The sequence below is a fragment of the Acipenser ruthenus genome, chromosome 6 (genome assembly GCF_902713425.1).
Source record: "Acipenser ruthenus chromosome 6, fAciRut3.2 maternal haplotype, whole genome shotgun sequence".
Classification (NCBI taxonomy): domain Eukaryota; kingdom Metazoa; phylum Chordata; class Actinopteri; order Acipenseriformes; family Acipenseridae; genus Acipenser; species Acipenser ruthenus.
In genome coordinates, this window is record NC_081194.1 from 74,985,395 (window position 1) to 75,008,053 (window position 22,659).

General features: G+C 40.9%; 1 protein-coding gene across 3 annotated transcripts in view; it reads right to left on the reverse strand.

The window, feature by feature from the left end:
* The window catches only part of LOC117411490 (probable E3 ubiquitin-protein ligase RNF144A-A), a 33,690-nt gene extending 12,267 nt beyond the window's left edge, over nucleotides 1-21,423 (reverse strand). The window contains exons 1-5 of one of the 3 annotated variants that reach the window (XM_034019094.3): nucleotides 21,029-21,422; nucleotides 20,658-20,745; nucleotides 5,058-5,213; nucleotides 3,957-4,061; nucleotides 2,301-2,361 (exon numbers count right to left, since the gene is read on the reverse strand). In XM_034019094.3, coding sequence (XP_033874985.3) covers nucleotides 2,301-2,361; nucleotides 3,957-4,061; nucleotides 5,058-5,192 — 301 coding nt within the window. In that variant the 5' untranslated portion in view covers nucleotides 5,193-5,213; nucleotides 20,658-20,745; nucleotides 21,029-21,422. Of the gene's footprint in view, nucleotides 1-2,300; nucleotides 2,362-3,956; nucleotides 4,062-5,057; nucleotides 5,214-20,657; nucleotides 20,872-21,028 lie in introns of all 3 variants that reach the window. The other 2 variants (XM_034019093.3, XM_034019092.3) reach the window with 2 other exon arrangements.
* Nucleotides 21,424-22,659: the final 1,236 nt, after the last annotated feature.

Here is a 22,659-nt window from a genome sequence, read left to right on the forward strand (position 1 = left end):
CAGAGTGGCTTCTTTGGTTCCCCATCAGTAATTTTGAAAGTTCACAACAAATCCCTCTCATCATAATTTCTCACTTCTCTGTGATTCAGTGGTACAAACAGATCGATGCATTACGATGGTGCGATTGAGGGAGTATTGTGGGTGAGGAATCACATCTTCATAAAGAGCAACTGCTGGTGTGCAAGCCTGTCACGCACCAGTACTGGTACGCGTAGCACAGGTTGAAAGCCACTGCTCTAGATCACTGCAGGGAGAGCAATTAAAAATATGTATAATGGGGGCAATAATCCTTACACTATCAGTGCACTAAAGCGGCCATTTTGAAAAGAACTTTGAAACAGGCTTTAAAGTGTAAAAAGCTGTCAGGATGTTAACAATGGAAAGAAATTACAGGTACGCTATTTAAACAGTTGTAGCAACACGTGGGGATGGGTAACGCTGGATTTTTCAGAACTCTGCTACTTACTCTTTAAAACAAGCAACATACTACAATGGAATGGAAACACTGAAATTGATTTAAAAATAATGGTCTTTTTGTAATATTGGAGTTGAGAATTTAGTGGACACAGTGACAGTGCTGATAATTAATGAGAACAGAAACAAACGTAAGGCAGTTGATAGAGACAGTGGAATAAAACACAGCACTTGGTAAGCAATGTTCTGTTACGCCAACAGGCACCACACACCTCCGCTGCTTAAAGTCCAGGCTGGCGTTCTGTCACTTTTGTTAATTAAAAGCAGACAAATCCTTGATGGTGCCTGATGGCACAAAGGAAAACAGAACCCTCTGTACATCTCTAATATTAAACTAATATTATGCTGCCATCTATATAAACTCCAAGAAAGACAGAATGTTCTGCCGGTTGCGATATTTAGATTTCTCACAGATTGTGTTTATAGGTCTTTGCTTTAAAACACATTTAGAAATCATGTTGATAAGATCGGCCAACCAACAATGTGACAGCACACGCATAGCTCTTCATGCAACACCGGCCTGATTTAATTCGCTCAAGGCAAGTAAGAACCACCATGTTGAACACTTCTGTGTTTTGTTAATGCCACTGGCGGAATTACACTGAAAGCCTGGCATGTGTTCTCAATACTTTACAAAAAGTATCAAGGTTTTATACATAACCAAGTCATAGGTTTTTTTTTGTTATCTGTAATTGTATTCAACATATGATAATTCATTTTATTCTTCTTAGTAAACATTGCCTTTTGGATTATTTTCAAAAATCAACAAATTTGGTGATGAAATGCAATTGCTGATACTACACTACTTTTAATGTGACTGGATTTTTATTATTAACGATCATTAACAAATATATATTAGACTTATTGAAAGGACCACAGCCTTGTGGTGTGCATTTATTTTCAAAATGTACTGCTGTGTGCAAAAATAATGTCTGGGGTGTTTGACCCTCCCACCCCACAGTAATAAAGACCATGCATGGGAGGCCCATCATAGTACATAGTATGCAAAAGAACAATGACATACATTTTAAAATGCAAACTTAACTTAAGTAGTTGTCTTTTTCTATCTACCTAGCAATAGGGTTATAGTAGAACTTTTTTTCAGTTGAAAAGAAACCCACCCATAACTTCCCCTTGTGACCTAGCTTTCGATAAAGCTAATTCAATCTGTACTGTAACGAAAGCAAATTCAAAATCAGACAGACACGGTCTGAAAAGCTCTTGCTTGTCTGATTGTGTGCCACAGGCTGCATGATGCTCCATTTTAAGCTTGGTCAGTGGCCAAAACTCAAAATCCAACAGAGTTCAGACTGAACTGGAAGGTGGATACCAAGTTTCCTGACAACAACTGAAAAGAAACTCAAGGTGACTTTCTGCACAGAATATGTGTAGTCAATCTGATTAAGGAGATTAAAAGGAAAAGCGCAGTTGCTCTTTCTTCAGGCTTGGTGCCCAATCTTCCCACTCCAGGCTTCCTTTGAGCCTTTCATTCATGCAGAACCTGGCAAGGTTGGCACTCCATTAGTTACCCTGTCAATCAGGGTAAGCTCTCAGCAACGAGCTATTGATTTTATTATTAGATTTAGTATATATAAAATAAATGCACTTACTGTACAAGTTGTTGTGATGTTCAGTACAAAAACTCACATGCCTTCCAGTAGAGTATGCTGTAATAAGTTTCTAGTTTTAAATGCATTTCTGAAAAATGCGTTTAGTTTATATGTGTAAACAAATAAGAAAAAAGCAAATATACCAACACTCAGAGATGGTTTCCTCACATGAATCTTTTACAAAGCAATTCCCTTATGTAAGAAACAATAGCTTACCTCTTTCAAACTGTAACTTCTTATATCTTTGCATAATGTCTGCTGGCACCATGCATTCAATCTGTTAAAAAAAGAAGAAATACGAGCAGTGGTAAAATCCTAACCTGTCTCAGCATTTACCTGGCATCCTCTGATGCTGTCACAAACACAGGCTTAGGTGGTACAGCTTTACTATCTTTTGACTATATTTAGGATTATTATTGCAGCAACAATCGTCATTTTAAGCTAAGAAGATTGTATTACTAGAATAGTGTTAAAGAACTATAAAGATACATCAGCAGAGAGCACAATGAACAGGTACTATACCGCAATAATTTTACAATTCTAATCTTTTTTTTTTTTTTAACACCTCAGTTAATTAGAATTTAACATGGAAATTATTTAATTATAGCATCACCTAATTAAGTAATGTACCTGCAACACAGTATAAAAGATGACCTCGGGAGACGATTGCCCGTCAGCTGCAATTAAAATTAAACCAAGGTACTTTGCCTTGCCTCTGATTCTGGCATTTGCTTGTAGCATAATGCAACACACATTTCCCTTGCTAAGCCGAATTTGCCAGGTAAAAATGCAATGCATATAAATATTTGTGTTGCCAAAAGAATATATTGAGCTGCGGTATTCTCACAAGTTCTAGTAGTGTGTTAAAGCTCCTTAACAAGACAGTCCCTTTTGAAGCAACAGCTATGTTTGTCCCTATTTTATTAAAGGAACTACCTTTTTTCCCCCCGAAATTGCTTTTTCTACGTAATATATATTTGACTTGAGTCACTGTTTGTGACTAGATTTGTAATAATGATCTTGTAGCTACTTTTCCTCATGAACGGTTTCCCTTTCTGTTTCTAGAATGCTGCACTGCCAACATCACAGCCTCTGTTAATTCTCCAATTCACAACTCAACTTTTATTTCTTCAAATGTTAGGCAAACCCATCACAGAGAGGACCAACCTGCATATTAAAGTATAACATTCATTGAAAGAAATAGGAATTTCAATCAAGTCAGAGAGGTAAATCTAGTTCACACAGTTGGATCTTTTATCAATTCTCTGCAGCTTCTTACAGCTTAAATACTATTTGTAGAATGCACGGTATAATCCAAGTCTTGAAACACTTCTGAACACTGACCATAAGCAAATAGTTTTGATCTTCGGGATAGCAGGCTGAGGTGTGCCATTATACAAATATTGACTGGAGTTGAGGCTTGGAGGAAAATTATTGCACAGAAGGGCACATTGCCCACTGGAGGTCACTTTCAATCCAGGGGTATTTTATTTTTTCACAAAAAAACTGAAAACTCCATTCAATCTGTTTTATTGAAACTTTTTAAAGTTCTGTTTCACAAAAAGAAAATGACAGGTTTAAGTACTGGATCTCTAGACTGAACAGGGGTATGACATCACAAGAAAATTCATTGAGTAAACAATGCAGACAACAAAGCAAATATATTCCTTACTGAATTCATTTTGTGATCAATATGTGAGTTTAGTTTAAATGGTCTTTGAAAGGATAACAGTAGTAACTAAATTGAAGTGTGCATACTTGACACCCCTACTTCTGGTCTAGATATAGTGTTTGATATTTCTGGTGCACCAGAAACCCGCTATTAGGTTGCAGTGGTAATACAATCATAGAAAATAACATCCCAGACAATACCTCATTTTCTTGTAAATGGCCGTGTTGTGGACAGGCAGCATCGGGGCAGCTAATAGCCGCTTCCAGGCCCCCTTTGATCAGGAGTTCCACATACTGTTTTAGGCACTGTTGGCAAAACAGAGAATGGACTATAAATATATCTGTGCTTATGAATTAATAACGATTCCCCTGAATAATGTAAAACAATCTGGTTTAATTTCTGCATTAGAGATGCAGGAAGATGAAACGATACAGATAACATTCTCCTTTTTGTGGTGCTCTTCAGCCAGACTCGCCAGCATCAAAACTCGATAATAACTGCTTTCATGTCATGCGTTCACAGCTGGGGGGACCGTTCTATTGAGTGAAATCTACTGGCAATTAAAATCTGCCTCTTTACTGAAGGCAGCAATTTAAATGATCATTCATTGGAACAGTCTTGAGTTTGTTTGAAAATTAAAATGACCCCCTTCAAATTAACAACACAATCGAATTAATACATCCATCTACTACCAGTGATTTTTGTGTGGTGTGCTGCTCGGTTACCGTGGTTGCCAATAGGTTTTAGACAAGGTGAATTTCAACACACGTTAAAACCCTTGTCTATGCAGGTCTAATGAGTTGTCTATCAGGGACTACTGTTTGCACCAATTGAAATGTCATTAACCGGCAAAGTCTCAAGACGGTTTTCAGATTAATAACAGTCCACTGAAGGTATTGCTATTCTTTGAATTTACCCAAGCAGAAGTACAGGCTCTGTATTCCAGGAAACATGAATAACATACAAGAGAGGCATTGGTCTGGACAAGCTGGTGCTGCTAGGATGCTGGTTGAGGATGCCCAACCATTTCCCAAATGTGTTTAACATAGTGGTAACTCATTGCTATGCAAGTATGAAATATGAATAAATTAAAGAAACTTTATGAAATATTCAGTCTAATCTGTAATCTTTTTATAAAGATCACATTTATATTGTCTACACCTAAAACTCCTGGAGGTTTTTTGAAACCCAGTTATAAACACAGTCTAAGCCAATGCCTTTATCAGTGTACTGGGTCAAAAAAAAAAAAAGAAAACGCATAAATTAAGCCCAGTAATGCCCAATATTAGAAACATACAAACCAGTGTACAGAAGATGCATTGGCATTGGGTTATTGTTGTCATCTGCTCCAATGGAAATTCCCCAAGGCACAGTTTACAGGACATTAGGGGGTCCAGGGCCAAATCCCAAGTAGGCCTATATCTTGCTGTAGTCATTGTGAGTGAAATCTGTATCTCCTTAAAAAGAAACACACGATTATTTTACATTACTCAGAACCCTGTTCCTGTCACACTAAGGTCAACTGAAAACTACAAACTCTGTAATGGTAAAACTTGGGTAATTAGATGTTGGTAACATGCAAAGATTAAAAAAAAAAAAAAAAAGTAGGCAACTTGCAAATTGTAGCATGAGATTCAAATGTGCCAATACACCTGCAACTGTTTATACATTAGATAACTATTATAAATAATATCTGTGTTACTTCTGATTTGTGTACCTGGACACGCAATCCTTAGTCTGCAGAAGGTTATGTGCGTCTGTCCACATTATGTTATGGCGTGAAATAGATCACACTTGCCCCTAGGCTAGAATGTAACAGGTTAAAATCTGTCCTGTGGTAGTAACTCAATATCTCTCAGCCTCACCCTCTATTTTCTTATCTGCCTTTAGGTCATTCCATGCCAAATCAACCAGTGACGTTGCACGTCCATCTCAGATTTTCCTAGAAAAATTCACCTGGGGGTTTTCAGACACGCTGACTTCAGAAATGATAGCCATTATTGTTTAAAAAAATGTCCCCTTCAACTTGTGACCTTGCAAAGGTCAACCTAAAGTGAGAAAGGGACCTTCACCAGGAAAATCACCCAAGGTGCAATTTAGATGCTACCATCATGTGTAGCACCTCGTTCTACTCATATTGAATAGGGCTTTTTAGAATAAAATATTAGCAGCACCCTACTCACTTCTGGCAAATTGCCAGACGAGGGGTAAATGACGAGTTTTATTCAAACTTCAGCCTAACCCTTTACCCTGTAGGGGATGTGGGTCCTAAAATGTTAGCATTGCTGTAATAACCTTAGGTACCAGTCTTCCAAATTCTGTGAAAAACTTTTGGTTTCAAGTCCCACCACTGGTCATTAAACCCCCTTGAAATTAGAATTTTTGCAATTTGTACCAAGTTTAGGCCGTAATTAACTTGCGTGGGGGGACTCCAAAAAATCACCGAAAGATATGTTTGGATAGATGTTAATGAGTTTATTTCCATGTTCCCGTCAACCTACATATGTGAAGCATCCTTCTCTGCACTTTCACGGATTAAAAGTAACAGCGAAATCGACTCAGTCTCCAACACACAAAAGAGTGCCTTCAAATTGGAGTCTCCAGCATAGAGCCCGACTTCCCAGTGCTCGTTGCAGAGGAGTGTCACATATCTAACTGACAGTAGTTCTAGTAACACAATTCTGAATAAATATGGTTTAAAGATTTCTGTTGCTACAATTGTAGCTGACAAAATAATAATACTTGGTCAATCATTTTGCTGTGAGAAAAATATTAAAAAAAACTTCCCGTCATACTGCATAAATATGAATGTATAGTACTATAGTAAATAAATAATGAATTCACACTACATGTTTGCTATTCTTCACCTGGGTGTATACTGTGGCTCACTGCTTTAGAAAGCACTCTGGAAGCTTATGGCCTAGGGATTACGTAATGCCTATCGATACACAAACTAGGCTGAAACCAATTTAAAACACTCACTCCAGAGATGCCATTAGGACACACTTAGTCCAGAGAGCCGGTAACTGTCAATCAGAGAAATGAGTTGAACCCAGTACAGAGAGTTCACCATATCCTTTCATCTTAATCTTTTAGTATAAAGACACAATACGTAAAGTAACTTGAAAAATAACAGAAAGCAGCAGAGTATCAACCGTAGAGACAGTGAAGTGTGTATCATTGATATAGCTTAGAGGTTAAAACAATGTGGCAGTGAAATGGTTATTGTCACTGTCCTCTAATTATGGAACTTAAATTTAGAAAATTATAGAATACAGCTATATATACAGACAATAAATCAACGTTGGTTTTGCAGACCTTGGGCATGGCACTAATCTGAGACTACCTTACAAGAATTACTATATTAATTGATTATAACATATCACAGTTCATACGAGAGCAACAGAGTAGAGTGCTGGTATAAACAGTTATATTCAACCCTTCACTTTTAGAAATGCCATGTTTGTTTCAAAGCATTTACTGCATGAAAAGAAGATGAAATCAAATGAAGATGAAATCAAATGCTAAAAAAAGAGGAAACTGTTTTCATGCTGTTGTGATAGAAGTCAGCAATAGAAGGCAAGATTAGGATTGACTGGTGTAATTTCTGACAACCTCTTGCTGTACCAGCTGTTTGTCATTGAGTTATCAAGAAACAGGTTATTGCTGAACACCACAGCCAGACCTCCAATCCAAATGTGTGGCTGAATACAGTAAAGTAGTACAATGTTACAGTGGAATAATATGATGAATTACTACTTCCAAGAGCACAGTCCTATTGGAGCACAGCTTCGATCTGGGATGGCTGCCATCTCTATTGGAAAAGTATTCTGTAAAAAATATTAGATTTTCATTTTCCAAGATCAAGCCATTAATTAACATTTTGTTCTGTTCATGAATTGTAAGGTGCCCCCTCTAAGGACCTTTCATAATATTTCCTTTTTATACAGTATAATAATACTAAAATGCGCTGCTGGTTATGGACTATAGTACTGAATGAATGAATGAATGAATGAATAAATATTCTGCAGAGTGGAACTAAAACCCTGGCAGAAGGTCAATATTGACACTGGTATGCAATCACAGGTATGTAGTCTGCATCCTGGGCACACTACACTGCGACTTCAACATGTCAAAAAAGGATTCCACAGGGTCACTTATATGTGCGTACAGGAAGTCAGTATCGATATTTAGGTTTGCAAGGTCCCTACAGGCAAGACTACGTCTATTCAAGACTCGTGTACTAGCCTACAGATGCCTTGACCAGACTGCACCCATCTACCTCAAGACCCTCATCTCTCCCTACACCCCCACTCGACCTGTCCGCTCCTCCTGCACTAGAAGACTGGCTCTACCTCCTTTACGCTCCCCTGCCTCCAGAGCCCGCTCCTTCTCCACCCTTGCCCCACAGTGGTGGAATGACCTTCCTACAGATGTCAGGACTGCTCAGTCCCTGACCACCTTCCGGCGCCTCCTCAAGACTCACCTCTTCAGACAGCACCTGTAGAACTCCTCTTTTTTTCCCCCTGGACACTTATCACTCTTAAATGTGCTTTACTTGCTCTTATCTGCCCCCTATTTTACAGCATTTAATCCTGTACTTTAGAGTACTGTAATCTGTCAAGTGTTATTTAATCTGTAGTATTTTGTATTTAATTATATCCTGATGTAACTATCACTGACACTTATCTGCTCCGTTATTGAATCGTATTTTGTCATACTTGTACTTGCTAGAACCAAAGTCATTGTATTTATCTTGCTCTTAATTGTATTATTACTTGTACTGTGATTCTTGAAATGTATTTTTGTTTACGACTGTAAATCGCCTTGGATAAGGGTGTCTGCTAAGAAATAAATAATAATAATAATAATAATAATAATAATAATAATAATAATAATAATAATATTGCACAGGATCCAGTGCACAATGCTTCATCTATGGGCTTCAGTGCACAGCGCAATGCTAATACTTCCCCCACCTCACTTGTTACTGGAGAAGTCGTTCGGATTTGTAGAGCAAAGCCGAATTTAGAACGAATCAGAATATATCCTACAGTAACAGGATTGCTACTCTTTCTGATTTGCTTTGAGTAGTCAGCCAAGGCAGATTATTGATATGACTCTGACATCCAACTTGCTGGTCATCCTCCAGTGTGACTGACTACATACGGGCACCTCTGCTAGATCCCTGTCACAGGGGACATGCATCCCCAGCGGGGGCTTGTTATTAAACACCTGTATGCAGTTTTCTTTTTCTGACACAGCAGTGCTTATGTATTCACAGATCGGCACGTATTCCTTTGCAGCTGTGGACCTAGTGACTGCTTGACTGACAGAGAACTGTCACTTAAAAGCATGTTGCTCAGACAAAAATCTGAAAATCACACGATGATACTAATGAACATCAAACCATGCATTTATATGAATTACATGAATCAAAAAAGCAATTCAAAGATTTAACTTTTTTTTTTTTTTTTAATATGATCATTTTTGCTGAAAGTAGTTAAACCAGTAATTATAGGGTATAGTAGAGGACAGTACCGTAAAACTTAAAAAAACACTGGTCGGTATGAAGGCCAGCAGGCAGGACCCAGTCTAAATCCACAGTGCCAGGCTATTTACTGCTCTGCTGGATGCTTGCACGTCTCATACAGAATATCAGGTGACAGGAATTCCACAACTCTGAGTTAGCAGTTTTGGCACCACCTCATGCAACATTCCAGGATGCAAAGTGTTTAGCAAATTCAAACGGAACAGTCTCCATCTTCATGCTCTCAGCGGTTCCTAAAAGCATCACGGTTTTCAATTACTTTGACTGTTGAGATAAAAGAAAAAAGGAAAGCAAAGTTGCAGGCTTCTTCTTTGAGTCCAGATAAGTGTAGTTTATTGAAGATAAAAGTTCTGAGTTGCAAAGTTACAACCAGACATCTTAAAGGTTACATGGTGACAACAGTTTGCAGTTATCCTCTTTCCAAGCATGGATCGGAGAAATACAAAGAACATTTCAGTATTCTCCTTGCCTTTAAAGTAAGATGACACTCTTGTTATTTTTTATACACAAATAAGCTTACTTGACTTGAAAAACGTCTTAAACTGTGCAAGCAAATTCCTACTTGGTTTGAGTGAAGGAGTAGTGCACAACAAGCTTCAATATAAAAGCCGAAAATTAATTTCAACATAGAATAACAAGTTCTTAATGAAAAAAAAGACGCCCTCTTAATGAGTGGCAAAAGCCCTGCTGATAGTGACACCTGCGCCATTGGTGTTATGCTATCACCTTCCTCAGAGGGGAACTCCCGATCGACTGCCTCATCAGACTCAGTGATAGACAGCAGATCCTCTTGCTGCCATTCTATGTGTACTACTCCTTGTGACTGTAATGGCACAGAGGGAGCAGGTGTAACAGTGCGTTCTCGCAACAGCTCAGCTAACATGTTTCCCTGTTGGGAGACCGCCTCCCAGAGCTTATCCAGCTGCTCAGAGCTGTCTGATCTATGAGACCTATGGTTCTTTTTTATCCTCTTCTTAGGCAAAGGAGCCGGAGGAGGGGAGGGGGAAGGAGAAGACGAGGAGGACCGTGAAACCGGTCTCCTACGTGTTCTACTTTCACTAGGCACAGACCTCTCATGAGAGGATACAGCTCCCTTTTGAGCTGAAGAGGGAGGGGAGCCTTGTTCAGGTGGAACGGACAGCGAGCGCTCTACAGAGCTGTGAGACACTCGTTTCTCTAATGTATGAATAGAAAAGGATGCACAAAACGCTCAATAGCTACATTTGACAAGTGCCTCCTTAGTATGCTCCAGACCCAGATAGGCAGCACATCTGCCATGCCTGTCCTCTGTGGGGAGACCTTTCTTGAATATGTCGCACGAATAAAACCCCGGCATAATGTAATTGCAGTGGTGTGCAATGCAAACAAACTTGAACTGTAATTGCTATCAGTATAGCCTATATTACTAGTATCAACGTATCGAATGCTTAACACCTGCACTTCTATAGTGAACAAGCCCAGTACACACATTACAGTGCAACAGTTTTTTTTTTTGTTTTGTTTTTACAGTGCAGTGCAATATGGTGGGCAATGCACAGTATACACAGTACGGTATAGTGCTAATTATATTATAATGCCCAATGTACGGTATATACAGATAGTATACAGCGCACAGTACCCTCGGTACGGTGCACGGCACGGTGCAATGGTATGGTACGGTAACCTTGTTCACTAGGAACGGTGGTAGATCACTGACCTACAGTTACCGAAGAAGCAATATGCAGGGGTGCCCACCTGTATAGCTTCTGGCTTAACACAACACAGCCCTAAGACTGGAGAAAGCCTGCTGTCACTGTGACAGCTCTCGCAATGGTACTGCAAGCAGACCAGAGCGGCAACGAAACACTGCAGGAAGGACTGCAAGCAGCCAGACCCAAAGCAGAGCCAAGCCCAGCAACTGCTGAATCGGAAGGGTAACCTTGTTCGTTGTACAAAAGTACCGTTACCACAGGAGTGATATACGGATGCCCACCTAGAACGCTTTTTGACTAACCAACAAATCGAAACCCAAGGAAAGCCTATTGCTAGAGCCCTAACAGTTTTCACACTAAATCTGCAAGCAGATCTACAGAGACACTGTGCAAAAGCTGCAAGCAGATTGTTCATTGCAGGACAGCTGAGCCCAACAGCGCGTTAATATTTCTGTAAAAAAAAAAAAACACAAAATACAACAGAGAAAACAATTTCTTCTCAAACAACACAGTAATCAATCAATTACCGATATCTTAATATATTTTTTATAATAAAATTTTTTATTTTACACTTCAACCGAAGCTAGCAGCTTACGAGAGAGCACCAGTAGCCGGCTTAAGCCGTTCGATCCCGGGGAAGGGGCAGCAGAGCTGCCAGCTTCACGCGGAGCACAAGACCACTGAGGGACTAATGAACAACCACGGCTGAGTGCACAATACATGAAGTTTTTATTAAAACGTGTAAAAACAACAATTTGCAATAAGTGATAAACACAAACGAACAATAATAATACAATCAGATATAACACTATGTGTAACTTACCTGTTCATAGATCTCTGTCAGCTCAGTGAAAGGAAAAATGATTACGTTTTGAGTGTCACAGTCTCTTTTATGCCCTTGGGGGCAGGGCGCGACTGTGTCACTGGCACTACGTGCAGCTTTGGAATATCTATTCAGGTTAGACGGTATCAAAGGATTAATACCCATGAGGTAATGGTTAAATTTCATACTTGAATGGGAACCAATGTATCTTCATCCTGACCAGAAGGACCATTCCTGCTCCTGTATTCAGTCCTGGACCTCTCTCAAGCAGAGGCTCTCCAATACTGTGTGTGCTGAATCCTACAGTCCACATTGTCAACCTTGTGCATACTGTAAATCACCTCAGTAAATTAATGCACTGTAACACAGCTTTCCTGATGAATACACAGATTAACAAAAGTTTGCTTCTCAAATGAGGCCCAATGACTTATATCATCATCAGCACACCTATATGATAAATAACATAAATTGTTTTCAGCTTTACCTTTTTTTGAAGAAGACTTCTAATCTTCTTGTATAAAATATGCCGTGGAGCTCATCCGGACTATTAGGTAAATTTCACAATCTACTCAATGTTAAAACAAATTGGCTGGATTCTCATTTTCTGCTACATGACGTATGCAAATAAAGTTAATTGGAAGCAATTATAAATACCCCTAAACTAACACACTTAATTGCTCCCCACTTGTCAGCTTCAATAAATAGCGTAATCATCAGCAAATCAGGACTGCATTCACAAAGCATAACAGATGACTATAATTAATAAATTAAACGTGATGCACTTGCAGGCTGTCAAACCACAGAGAGACTTTCTGGTGTGGCTGCAGGTCACCACTTCACTGGTGACTTCTGACAAAACACAAAACCAATCAATATTCCTTTGGCTCACTGCTGCTAGACAATGCTAACAGGAAACAAACAAGAATCCAATCAGGCAGCAGTATTCCCAGGTGACATCAGGTCAGTAATGATTTCCATTAAATGAGAGTAGATGTTAAAACTTCATGCTAATTTGAACTCGGCACCAACTAAGACGTAGCTTTACAGTAAACTAATGTGATTCATCTGCTTCTTCATCCATTTGCGTTTCCTTCCATCTGATGATGTAGATATCCTTCTGCCTGGTGTTGATGGCTGAAGTGTAATGCTGGCTCCAGGGATCAGCTTATTTTGCCTGCCCAGCGCATCAGCACACACAAACAAGCTTGCATATTCTAACAAGAAAGAAACAGGTCTCACCATAAACTAGGATTGGCCGTGCTCCGGCTTTGCTAGCTCCAGCTCCGGAGTGGCTCTGGTAGCTCAGCTCCAGCTCCGGGTTGGCTCCAGAGCTGATGGAGACCCCTGGTCCAGCTCCAGGCTGGCTCCAGAGCTGATGGAGACCCCCTGCACCAGCTCCAGGCTGGCTCCAGCGCAGATGGAGGCCCCTTGCTCCAGCTCCAGCGCTGATGGCGAGCCCCTGCTCCAGCTCCAGGCTGGCTTCAGTGCTGATGGAGACCCCCTGCTCCAGCTCCAGAGCTGATGGCGACCCCCTGCTCCAGCTCCAGGCTGGCTCCAGTGCTGATGGAGACCCCCTGCTCCAGCTCCAAGCTGGCTCCAGAGCTGATGGAGACCCCCTGCTCCAGCTCCAGCTCCAACTGCTTTTAGCTGTCTCCAGCCTCGGCTCCAGAGCCACTAAAACCTTTTATCAGTAATGTATTCTTGACTATCGTAGTAACAACCCATTTGCGTTTTCTTTTAATTGTTCCATCAGGTTAAATCTGTTTACAAGAATGTGAAGTCTGGTTCAAATTTTATTTTATTTGTCCTTTAACCCTTTGCGGTCCATTTATTCAGCGCGTCAGGTCCAATTTATTTTCACACGCACAGTTTATTTTAGACAGTAAAACAGGTTTAAAAGGCACTGCATATCAACAGGACACTTGGTACTGAATCTCCAGCCCCGCCCCACCCCTCATTCCCTGTTTTTTTCACATACCTCGATAGTCGTGCATACCGATAAATCATCTCCTGATCACTCGTTTTATCACCAAACTCCTCAATAATGCGATCCAAGTCATTGTTTTATTACTATAACATCTAAAAAGAGCTCTACAAATGTCTGCGATATTCTTTGAGCGCTGGATGCAGAAGCAGCTATCTTGTTTGTTTATGTCCGTGTTATCTATGTGATGCCGGGGCTATCTGTATTCATGAGATACGCCCCTTTTTTTGGCTTCTCTCGGCTCCTATCGATCTCACTCGGCCATTGAATTGTTTTCTTGGCTTTTTCCGGAGAAAAAACGACTAGAGACCTGTTTTTTGCATCTTTTTGATTCGGACCGGAAAGGGAAAATTGCAATGTCGGACCCTGCTCGGCAGCAGTGTGGAGTAGTGGTTAGGGCTCTGGACTCTTGACCGGAGGGTCATGGGTTCAATCCCCGGTGGGGACACTGCTGCTGTACTCTTGAGCAAGGTACTTTACCTAGATTGCTCCAGTAAAAACCCAACTGTATAAATGGGTAATTGTATGTAAAAATAATGTGATATCTTGTAAGTCGCCCTGGATAAGGGCGTCGGCTAAGAAATAAATTATTATAGGACCGCAAAGGGTTAACAAACTAATTTCTATGAATTTAGACTGTATTTACCTTCTATATTAGGGGCTGTCCAAAATGCTCGTCCTTTTCTGAAAGCCTACAAATTGAGTGCTGGGACCAATATCCAGGTATTCAAATGTCTGTGTCAGCAAGAATGACAGTTAACAGAAATGAGAAATACGCATCAATCTGTTTTGTCTTGCACCAATTTACCACCTCACCAGAAATTGGCAACAGCTTCTAAATTAGCAATGGTAAAAATAGCTGTGGGAGATCTATATAGATCAACACAGCCACTCTTGGTATTTACTTCTGGTAGTCAAAAAAAAAAACAAAAAAACAAAAAAACACACACACACATATATACAAGTCTAGATTAAACTGGGCACGCAACATTGTTTTAACTACTGAATGGCATCCTTTGTTTTGTACTTAACTCACAAGAGAAAAGTCAGCCCTTTCTTACTTCTGGGATATTGTTCAACTTTAATAGTGTTACATAGAATGACTTTGAGAACATTTTGCAAATTAACAAATATTCAAATACATGTCTGAATCCTGAACAGATATCTGAACATGGAAATACCAGGTTTGTTCCAGCAGTATAATTAATATATGTTACATGGATAGAATCAGTGTTCTATAAAGCACAGTATCTAGTATGTCTTATGATACGTATTACTATAATATACATTATGCATTTCATGTAAAGGTCTGTCTGTCACACATGACATTGTGAACATGAGAACTGCCTTGATTTTGTACCAATCTTTTATTTTATTATTTAGTCCTGGCCTCCTATGTATGTTTCGGGTTGCATTTGACTATAATCTTTCTATGTGATTATGAGGACCCTCTCTATATGCCTGCACTGGGTTTTATAAAAGGTAATGACTGCAGATACTGGGATACATGTTTCTAGCTGATCATTTTGTAATGCAATGGCTGCAGATACCTCCTCATATCAACAGAAATATTATTCAGGAAGGATTTTTTAAACTGTGAAAGGCATGGAGCTTCTCCGTCTCCATGCTCCGGAGCGCTCCAGTAACCCAGCTCCAGCATCCCCAGCTCCAGAGACCCAGCTCCAGCATCCCCAGCTCCAGCATCCCCAGCTCCAGCATCCCCAGCTCCAGAGACCCAGCTCCAGCATCCCCAGCTCCAGCATCCCCAGCTCCAGTAACCCAGCTCCAGCATCCCCAGCTCCAGCATCCCCAGCTCCAGTAACCCAGCTCCAGCATCCCCAGCTCCAGCATCCCCAGCTCCAGCATCCCCAGCTCCAGCATCCTCAGCTCCAGAGACCCAGCTCCAGCATCCCCAGCTCCAGCGACCCAGCTCCAGCATCCCCAGCTCCAGCATCCCCAGCTCCAGAGACCCAGCTCCAGCATCCCCAGCTCCAGCATCCCCAGCTCCAGCGACCCAGCTCCAGCATCCTCAGCTCCAGCATCCCCAGCTCCAGAGACCCAGCTCCAGCATCCTCAGCTCCAGCATCCCCAGCTCCAGAGACCCAGCTCCAGCATCCCCAGCTCCAGCATCCTCAGCTCCAGCATCCCCAGCTCCAGAGACCCAGCTCCAGCATCCTCAGCTCCAGCATCCCCAGCTCCAGAGACCCAGCTCCAGCATCCTCAGCTCCAGCATCCCCCAGCTCCAGAGACCCAGCTCCAGCGACCCAGCTCCAGCATCCTCAGCTCCAGCATCCCCAGCTCCAGCATCCCCAGCTCCAGCATCCCCAGCTCCAGCATCCTCAGCTCCAGCATCCCCAGCTCCAGCATCCCCAGCTGCAGTAACCCAGCTCCAGCATCCCCAGCTCCAGCATCCCCAGCTCCAGCATCCCCAGCTCCAGAGACCCAGCTCCAGCATCCTCAGCTCCAGCATCCCCAGCTCCAGCATCCCCAGCTCCAGCATCCCCAGCTCCAGCATCCCCAGCTCCAGAGACCTGGCTCCAGAGACCCAGGTCCAGCATCCCCAGTTCCAGCGACCCTGCTCCAGCATCCCCAGCTCCAGTGACCCAGCTCCAGCATCCCCAGCTCCAGCATCCCCAGCTCCGGGCAAGCTCTGTTCTGGCTTCAGGCCCCAGAGCTACCATTATTATTATTATTATTTGTTTATTTAGCAGACGCCTTTATCCAAGGCGACTTACAGAGACTCGGGTGTGTGAACTATGCATCAGCTGCAGAGTCACTTACAACTACGTCTCACCCGAAAGACGGAGCACAAGGAGGTTAAGTGACTTGCTCAGGGTCGCACAATGAGTCAGTGGCTGAGGTGGGATTTGAACCGGGGACCTCCTGATTACAAGCCTTTTTCTTTAACCACTGGACCACACAGCCTCCTCATAAACATTAAACCATAAACATTGGCTGAGATTCCAATGGCGTCATGAGCCTTAACACCACAGTAGAAACATTCTTGCAGAGGACATCAGAAAGGAGGGAATGCAGTTCTGTAAATCTTTGCCACAGGCATGGAAGTAATATATAATATGGCAGTACAGCAGAAAGTAGATTACTATGACCTGTAATCATGTTCATGCAAAATTCAAGCAAACCGGCATTAGCCAAACTCATCAGAACTCATGCAAAGGAGTACTTGTATTTACAGTTGTGGCAGGGGGATGAAATAAGTTGCCGACATACATGTTAATGCGTTTGTTCTGAAGCTCAAGAAGCAATGACAGTGTTGGTGCGGCCAACCTGAGATGATGACTATTTGCTTTGTACAGTATATGAAAACAATATAGGCCTACTCTGTATATTCCAACATGCAGCTGCTAAAATACTTTTCAGATTCTTGAATGTTACTATTTTCTATTCAAAATTGCAACTCCCTCCTGGCTGGCCTCCCTGCGTCCGCCACCCGTCCACTCCAGCTCATCCAGAACTCTGCTGCCCGCCTGGTGTTCTCTCTGCCTCGCTTTGCCCACGCTACTCCACTACTCCGCTCGCTCCACTGGCTCCCGATCACCGCTCGCATCCAGTTCAAGACTCTTGTACTAGCCTACAGATGCCTTGACCAGACTGCACCCAGCTACCTCCTGACCCTCATCTCTCCCTACACCCCCACTCGACCTCTCCGCTCCGCCTGCACTAGAAGACTGGATCTACCCCCGCTACGCTCCCCTGCCTCCAGAGCCCGCTCCTTCTCCACCCTTGCTCCGCAGTGGTGGAATGACCTTCCTACAGATGTCAGGACTGCCCTGTCCCTGACCACATTCCGGCGCCTCCTTAAGACTCACCTCTTCAAACAGCACCTGTAGAACTCCTCTGTTTGTATCCTGGGACACTATCACCCTTCATTTAAATGTGCTTTATTTTGCTCTTATCTGCCCCCTATTTTACTGCATTTAATCCTGTACTTCAGAATACTGTAATCTGCCAAGTGTTTAACCTGTAGTATTTTGTATTTAATCATATCCTGATGTAACTATCACTATTATCTGCTGTATTATTGAATTGTGGTTTGTCACACTTGAACAAAAGTTATTGTATTTCTTGCTCTTATTGTATTACTTGTATTGTAACACTTGAAATGTATTTGCTTACGATTGTAAGTCGCCCTGGATAAGGGCGTCTGCTACGAAATAAATAATAATAATAATAATAATAATAATAATAATAATAATAATAATAATAATAATAATAAAATTCTATAACAGACCGCTAGAACAGCTAAGGGGAGTTTTGGACATTCAAAAAAATACACTACGTTGGGATCTGGTCTATGGTTTTATGAAAAAAAGCCACTTTTTAATTTTACTGTAAATCACCATTTTCCTCCAGGTTTTCTGCAAGTTGGAACGTGTCAACAGATTGAATCATCTCCTGGCACAAGGTCCTCAAAATTGCCTGAAATGTATTCATTATTTTATTACAAGGCCCTGGAACGAATACATTAATTATCCTAGGGTTAACTTTCTGTAATGGTACTTGTTTGGAGGGTAAAGGTTGTGGCTTTGAGACAGAAACTTGCAGATTTGTTTATTCAGCTCAAATTCTCGATTCTAGAAATCAGTGCATTTCCAATTTGACACAGCACTGGTTAATATTGATTCTAGCTTTTCCTACACTACTCCCCCCATTACAATAAAACGCCTAGAAAGAAAAAGGTTATATTCACTGAAGAAAAAAATGCATCCTACTCAGTTTGTTTTGGATTCCTGTTAATACAATGAGAGTGGTATCTCTTGCTACAATTGAAAAGGAAGGCTTGTAAATTAAATTGCACTTTGAAGATGTGTTTTCATCTATATTCATTAAAGTGTAGCATTTTGACCAGCTGCTTGTTCCCAGAACTGGCCTCAGGAAATGAATGCAACCAAAGGAAACTGGTCCACTTCCTGTTTTCTGACAACACACACTGTGAGATCTTTACAGTCCACAGAGCAACCAGCACTAACATGAGAAATACAACACTGCTAATCAAAATCCAATACGTTGCAAGACACATACGTCATGGGCAGCCATCTATGGTACATCATATCAGTTCTAAGGCAGTGAAAACAGAAAGTAAATGTAACATTTTCTACATCATCTGTTCCTGCAATGTGATTGTGGGAAGTACTGTATACATACATAATTTGCATTCAGTAATACACAAAGTATTGTACAAACATGTCATGAAACTGAAAACATGCTCTACATACAGCAGTTCTAAGCTCTCTAACCAGCTGATTCCTAAAATAAGTTATAATAAGAACTCACAACACACATACAATATATCAATAGATTTCAAAATCAAACGTATCATTTCCAAATCTGCAGTGAGGTCCCTGAGAGACAGGGTGTGTGTGTAAAAGTACTCAACAAGACTGAAGCAAACACAGCCATCAATATCTCAAACACCAAGCATAACAGAACCTGAAGATGAAATGCATAACAACCAGCAGCAGGAGCATGACTATTTGGCAGTTAACTAGTCTGCTTTCTGATAAATTACACCACACATAATACTAAATCATGGAATTAACTAGTAACTAGAGTCTAGAGTCAACTAGATTTGTGTTTGGCAGGTTTTGAAAACATTCTTTACTTTAGAAACAACAAATTAGATCCCAAAATCTCTACCTCACTTTAATCTGTCGACAGAATTTGAGGCAGCCACATTCATATTTAAAACGGAATTACATCGCCACATCGAGCCTATAAATAAAACTGTAAAGTGCAATGATTCTCTGTTCCCTTTAAGAAATGGGACGCCAGACACTTCCCTGCTGTACATTCCCATTCAACAAGTGGCGTTTTAAAATATGTGTGTGTACTGTAGGTAATTTAGTAAGAAAAATGGTTTGACTTTTCAAGGGTACAAAAAAATTCTCATTAAGTTCTGACAAACATTTATTTTGATACAAGCATTTTCACACTATCTTTGAAAACAATGGTCTTTCACACACACAAAAAGGTGTATTTAAGACATGTAAACATTTTACTAAACAGTAATCCAGTCCAATGATACCCTGGGTGCAAAAGAGGCCCCCTATCTCCATATAACTAAAATAGTAAACCTGCATTAAATGTATGGAGCAAATTGCAGAGTACTGGTAAAGCACAACGCTGCTCAATCTTTCAGCATAGCACAAGTGAGATGAGGACTGGCACCTCTGGGCCTGGGATTTTCACAAGACCCACATTCTCATGCAATGCCCGGGCTGCTATATAACTTTATTTTTTTTCCGAAATTCAGTTCACGATGCAAATAAACAAACCCAATAAATTCAAATACATTCACTGTGATTGGTTGTGATGCTATGTAAAAACGAACCGTAAATAAGATTTCAGAATGATAATCAATAAAACCAGTCATTCACAAAAACTTTTTTTTTTTAATCAAATTAATATTTGAACACATAGGTACAGTACATAAATTATTATTCCCTCCAAAACAGCAATCGTGTTGTACAATGATCATTTTAACCATCTGTGCGACTGCCTGTGTGTTTTAGAATCCAAGAACAACCATTTAAAATTAAACATGTAAAAGACAGATGGGAGATACTGTTTTTTTCTTTTTAAATTGAATCAGAAATGTTCCTCTTGCTGGTTTAACTGTCAACTGTATAACTACCAGCACAAAGCAATAAGCAAGATAACAGTATACACCCTTGTCAGCTCATGATAATAAAAATATAATCTACGTCGAAATGCCACACCATCCTCTATATTCTTTATAGTCTGCTTTAGAGAAACTGTATGACGTGTGAAGCAAACAACAATGGAGGGCTGTTATTACTCGAGCATTTATCAATGGAAAACTCGTCTTACCTGCTTTATTTATTTCCGTTGGTCTTTCTTAAATCAGTTCAGACTGTTGATTCTTTTGAGTTTTGCCGAGATGACCTCCTCAATGCGACTAAACAGATAAATGATGCGAGCAAAAATGCATAAATGTACCCCTAACTAGACAAAAGTATGTGATACCTCCTGGTATCTATCACTTTCAATCCAGGGGAGGGAGAAGAAAGGAATTCGTAGAAGCCTGTGGAGCGGAAATAAATCAAATAATAATAATAATAATAATAATAATAATAATAATAATAATAATAATAATAATAATAATAAAACAGTGTACAATAAATTCATACAAGTTTCATTTTTAAAATTATATTAATATTATCTTATATGTTATAACTCACCGTTTCCATTTACAACGCAAAAGAAAAGAAAAATCAAGCAGCTCTCCGATTTAACCCAAGCAATTGAGCGACGTCCATTTTCTCTAACTTCTCTGTCATCACTGCCTCAATTTTACCATGCAACGATAATGTATTGCAAATGCTAACAGTGGTGAAGCTGCCGCTGCTTCTGCGAAAGATGATTTTGCTGCAGCACTAAAAAAAGCACGGGATGAAAACAGCTGGTACATCTGCCTGGAGAGACGCCATTAGTCTGCGTGTTTGCTTGTAATTCTATAAACAGACTGGCTGTATGTGGGAGTGAGGGAGAAGTCGAGCACAGCGCCCCTTGCAGGACAAATGACTACATTGACAAGTGCTCTAGTTGCTGTGCAATTGATGCATAACTAATCGTTCATCAGGGAGTGTGGCAAGGCTTTAGGGCTGTAATTTCCATCCTTGTCATGCCCTGGATTTAAATTACGACCCTTGTGTGCCCACTAAAAAAGGGAGATTTGTTTATGTGTTTGCTTTACTAATAACTTTCAAGAAGCTATAACAAACAAACATTTACCATGAATATGACATGGATTATAATATTATATATAGGTATTTGCCCCCTGTCTGATTTTCTACATTTTTGCACATTTTTCACATTGTATTTGGTCAGATTTTTTTGTGGCTTGTAGTAGTATATAGAGGGAGTCTGAGAGAAAAAATGACACCAAAGTTTGGTGCTTCTTTCATTTGTTTGGTGTGCAAGGTAATCAAACATGCAATCTTCAGGTGTGAAAAAGTTATTGCACTCCCCCCCCCAGTTAACTCAACCCAATTAAAGGGATAATTAGGGTCAGCTGTTTGAGTACTTCGGTTAACAACCAGGCCTGACTTGGGCCAGCCCTGCCCAATATAAATCTGACTAACTTTGGCCCTTACCATCAGTGAAGTTGTCAGCACACAGGTTCTACAGCCACATCATGCAGGAAGTCACAAAGAACCCTAGAACAACATCCAGGGATCTGCAGGCCTCTCTCGCCTCGGCTAAGGTCAGTGTTCATGACTCCACCATCAGAAAGACACTCGGAAAAAATGGGACTCATGGCAGAGTAGCAAGGCGGAAACCATTGCTCACTAAGAAGAACATGAATGCTCGTCTCAGGTTTGCCAAAAAGCACCTGGATGATCCTCAAGAGTTCTGGAACAATGTTCTATGGACAGTTGAGTCAAAAGTGGAACTTTTAGGCCGACATGGGCCCCGTTATGTCTGGTGAAAACCAAACACTGCATTCCACAGTAAGAACCTCATACCAATGGTCAAGCATGGTGGTGGTTGTGTCATGGTTTGGGGATGCTTTGCTGCATCAGGACCTGGACGCCTTGCCATCATTGAAGGAACCATGTATTCTGCTCTGTATCAGAGAATTCTACAGGAGAATGTCAGGCCATCTGTCCGTGAGCTGAAGCTGAAGCGCAGCTGGGTCATGGAACAATGATCCGAAACACACAAGCAAGTCTACATCAGAATGGTTGAAGAACCGCATCCGGTAAAGGCACGCCGCGTGGAGTGCAGTATGTGCTCTATAGTCTGGACGTCGCCGGTTCGAGTCCAGGCTATTCCACTGCTGACCGTGGACGGGAGCTCCCAGGGGGCT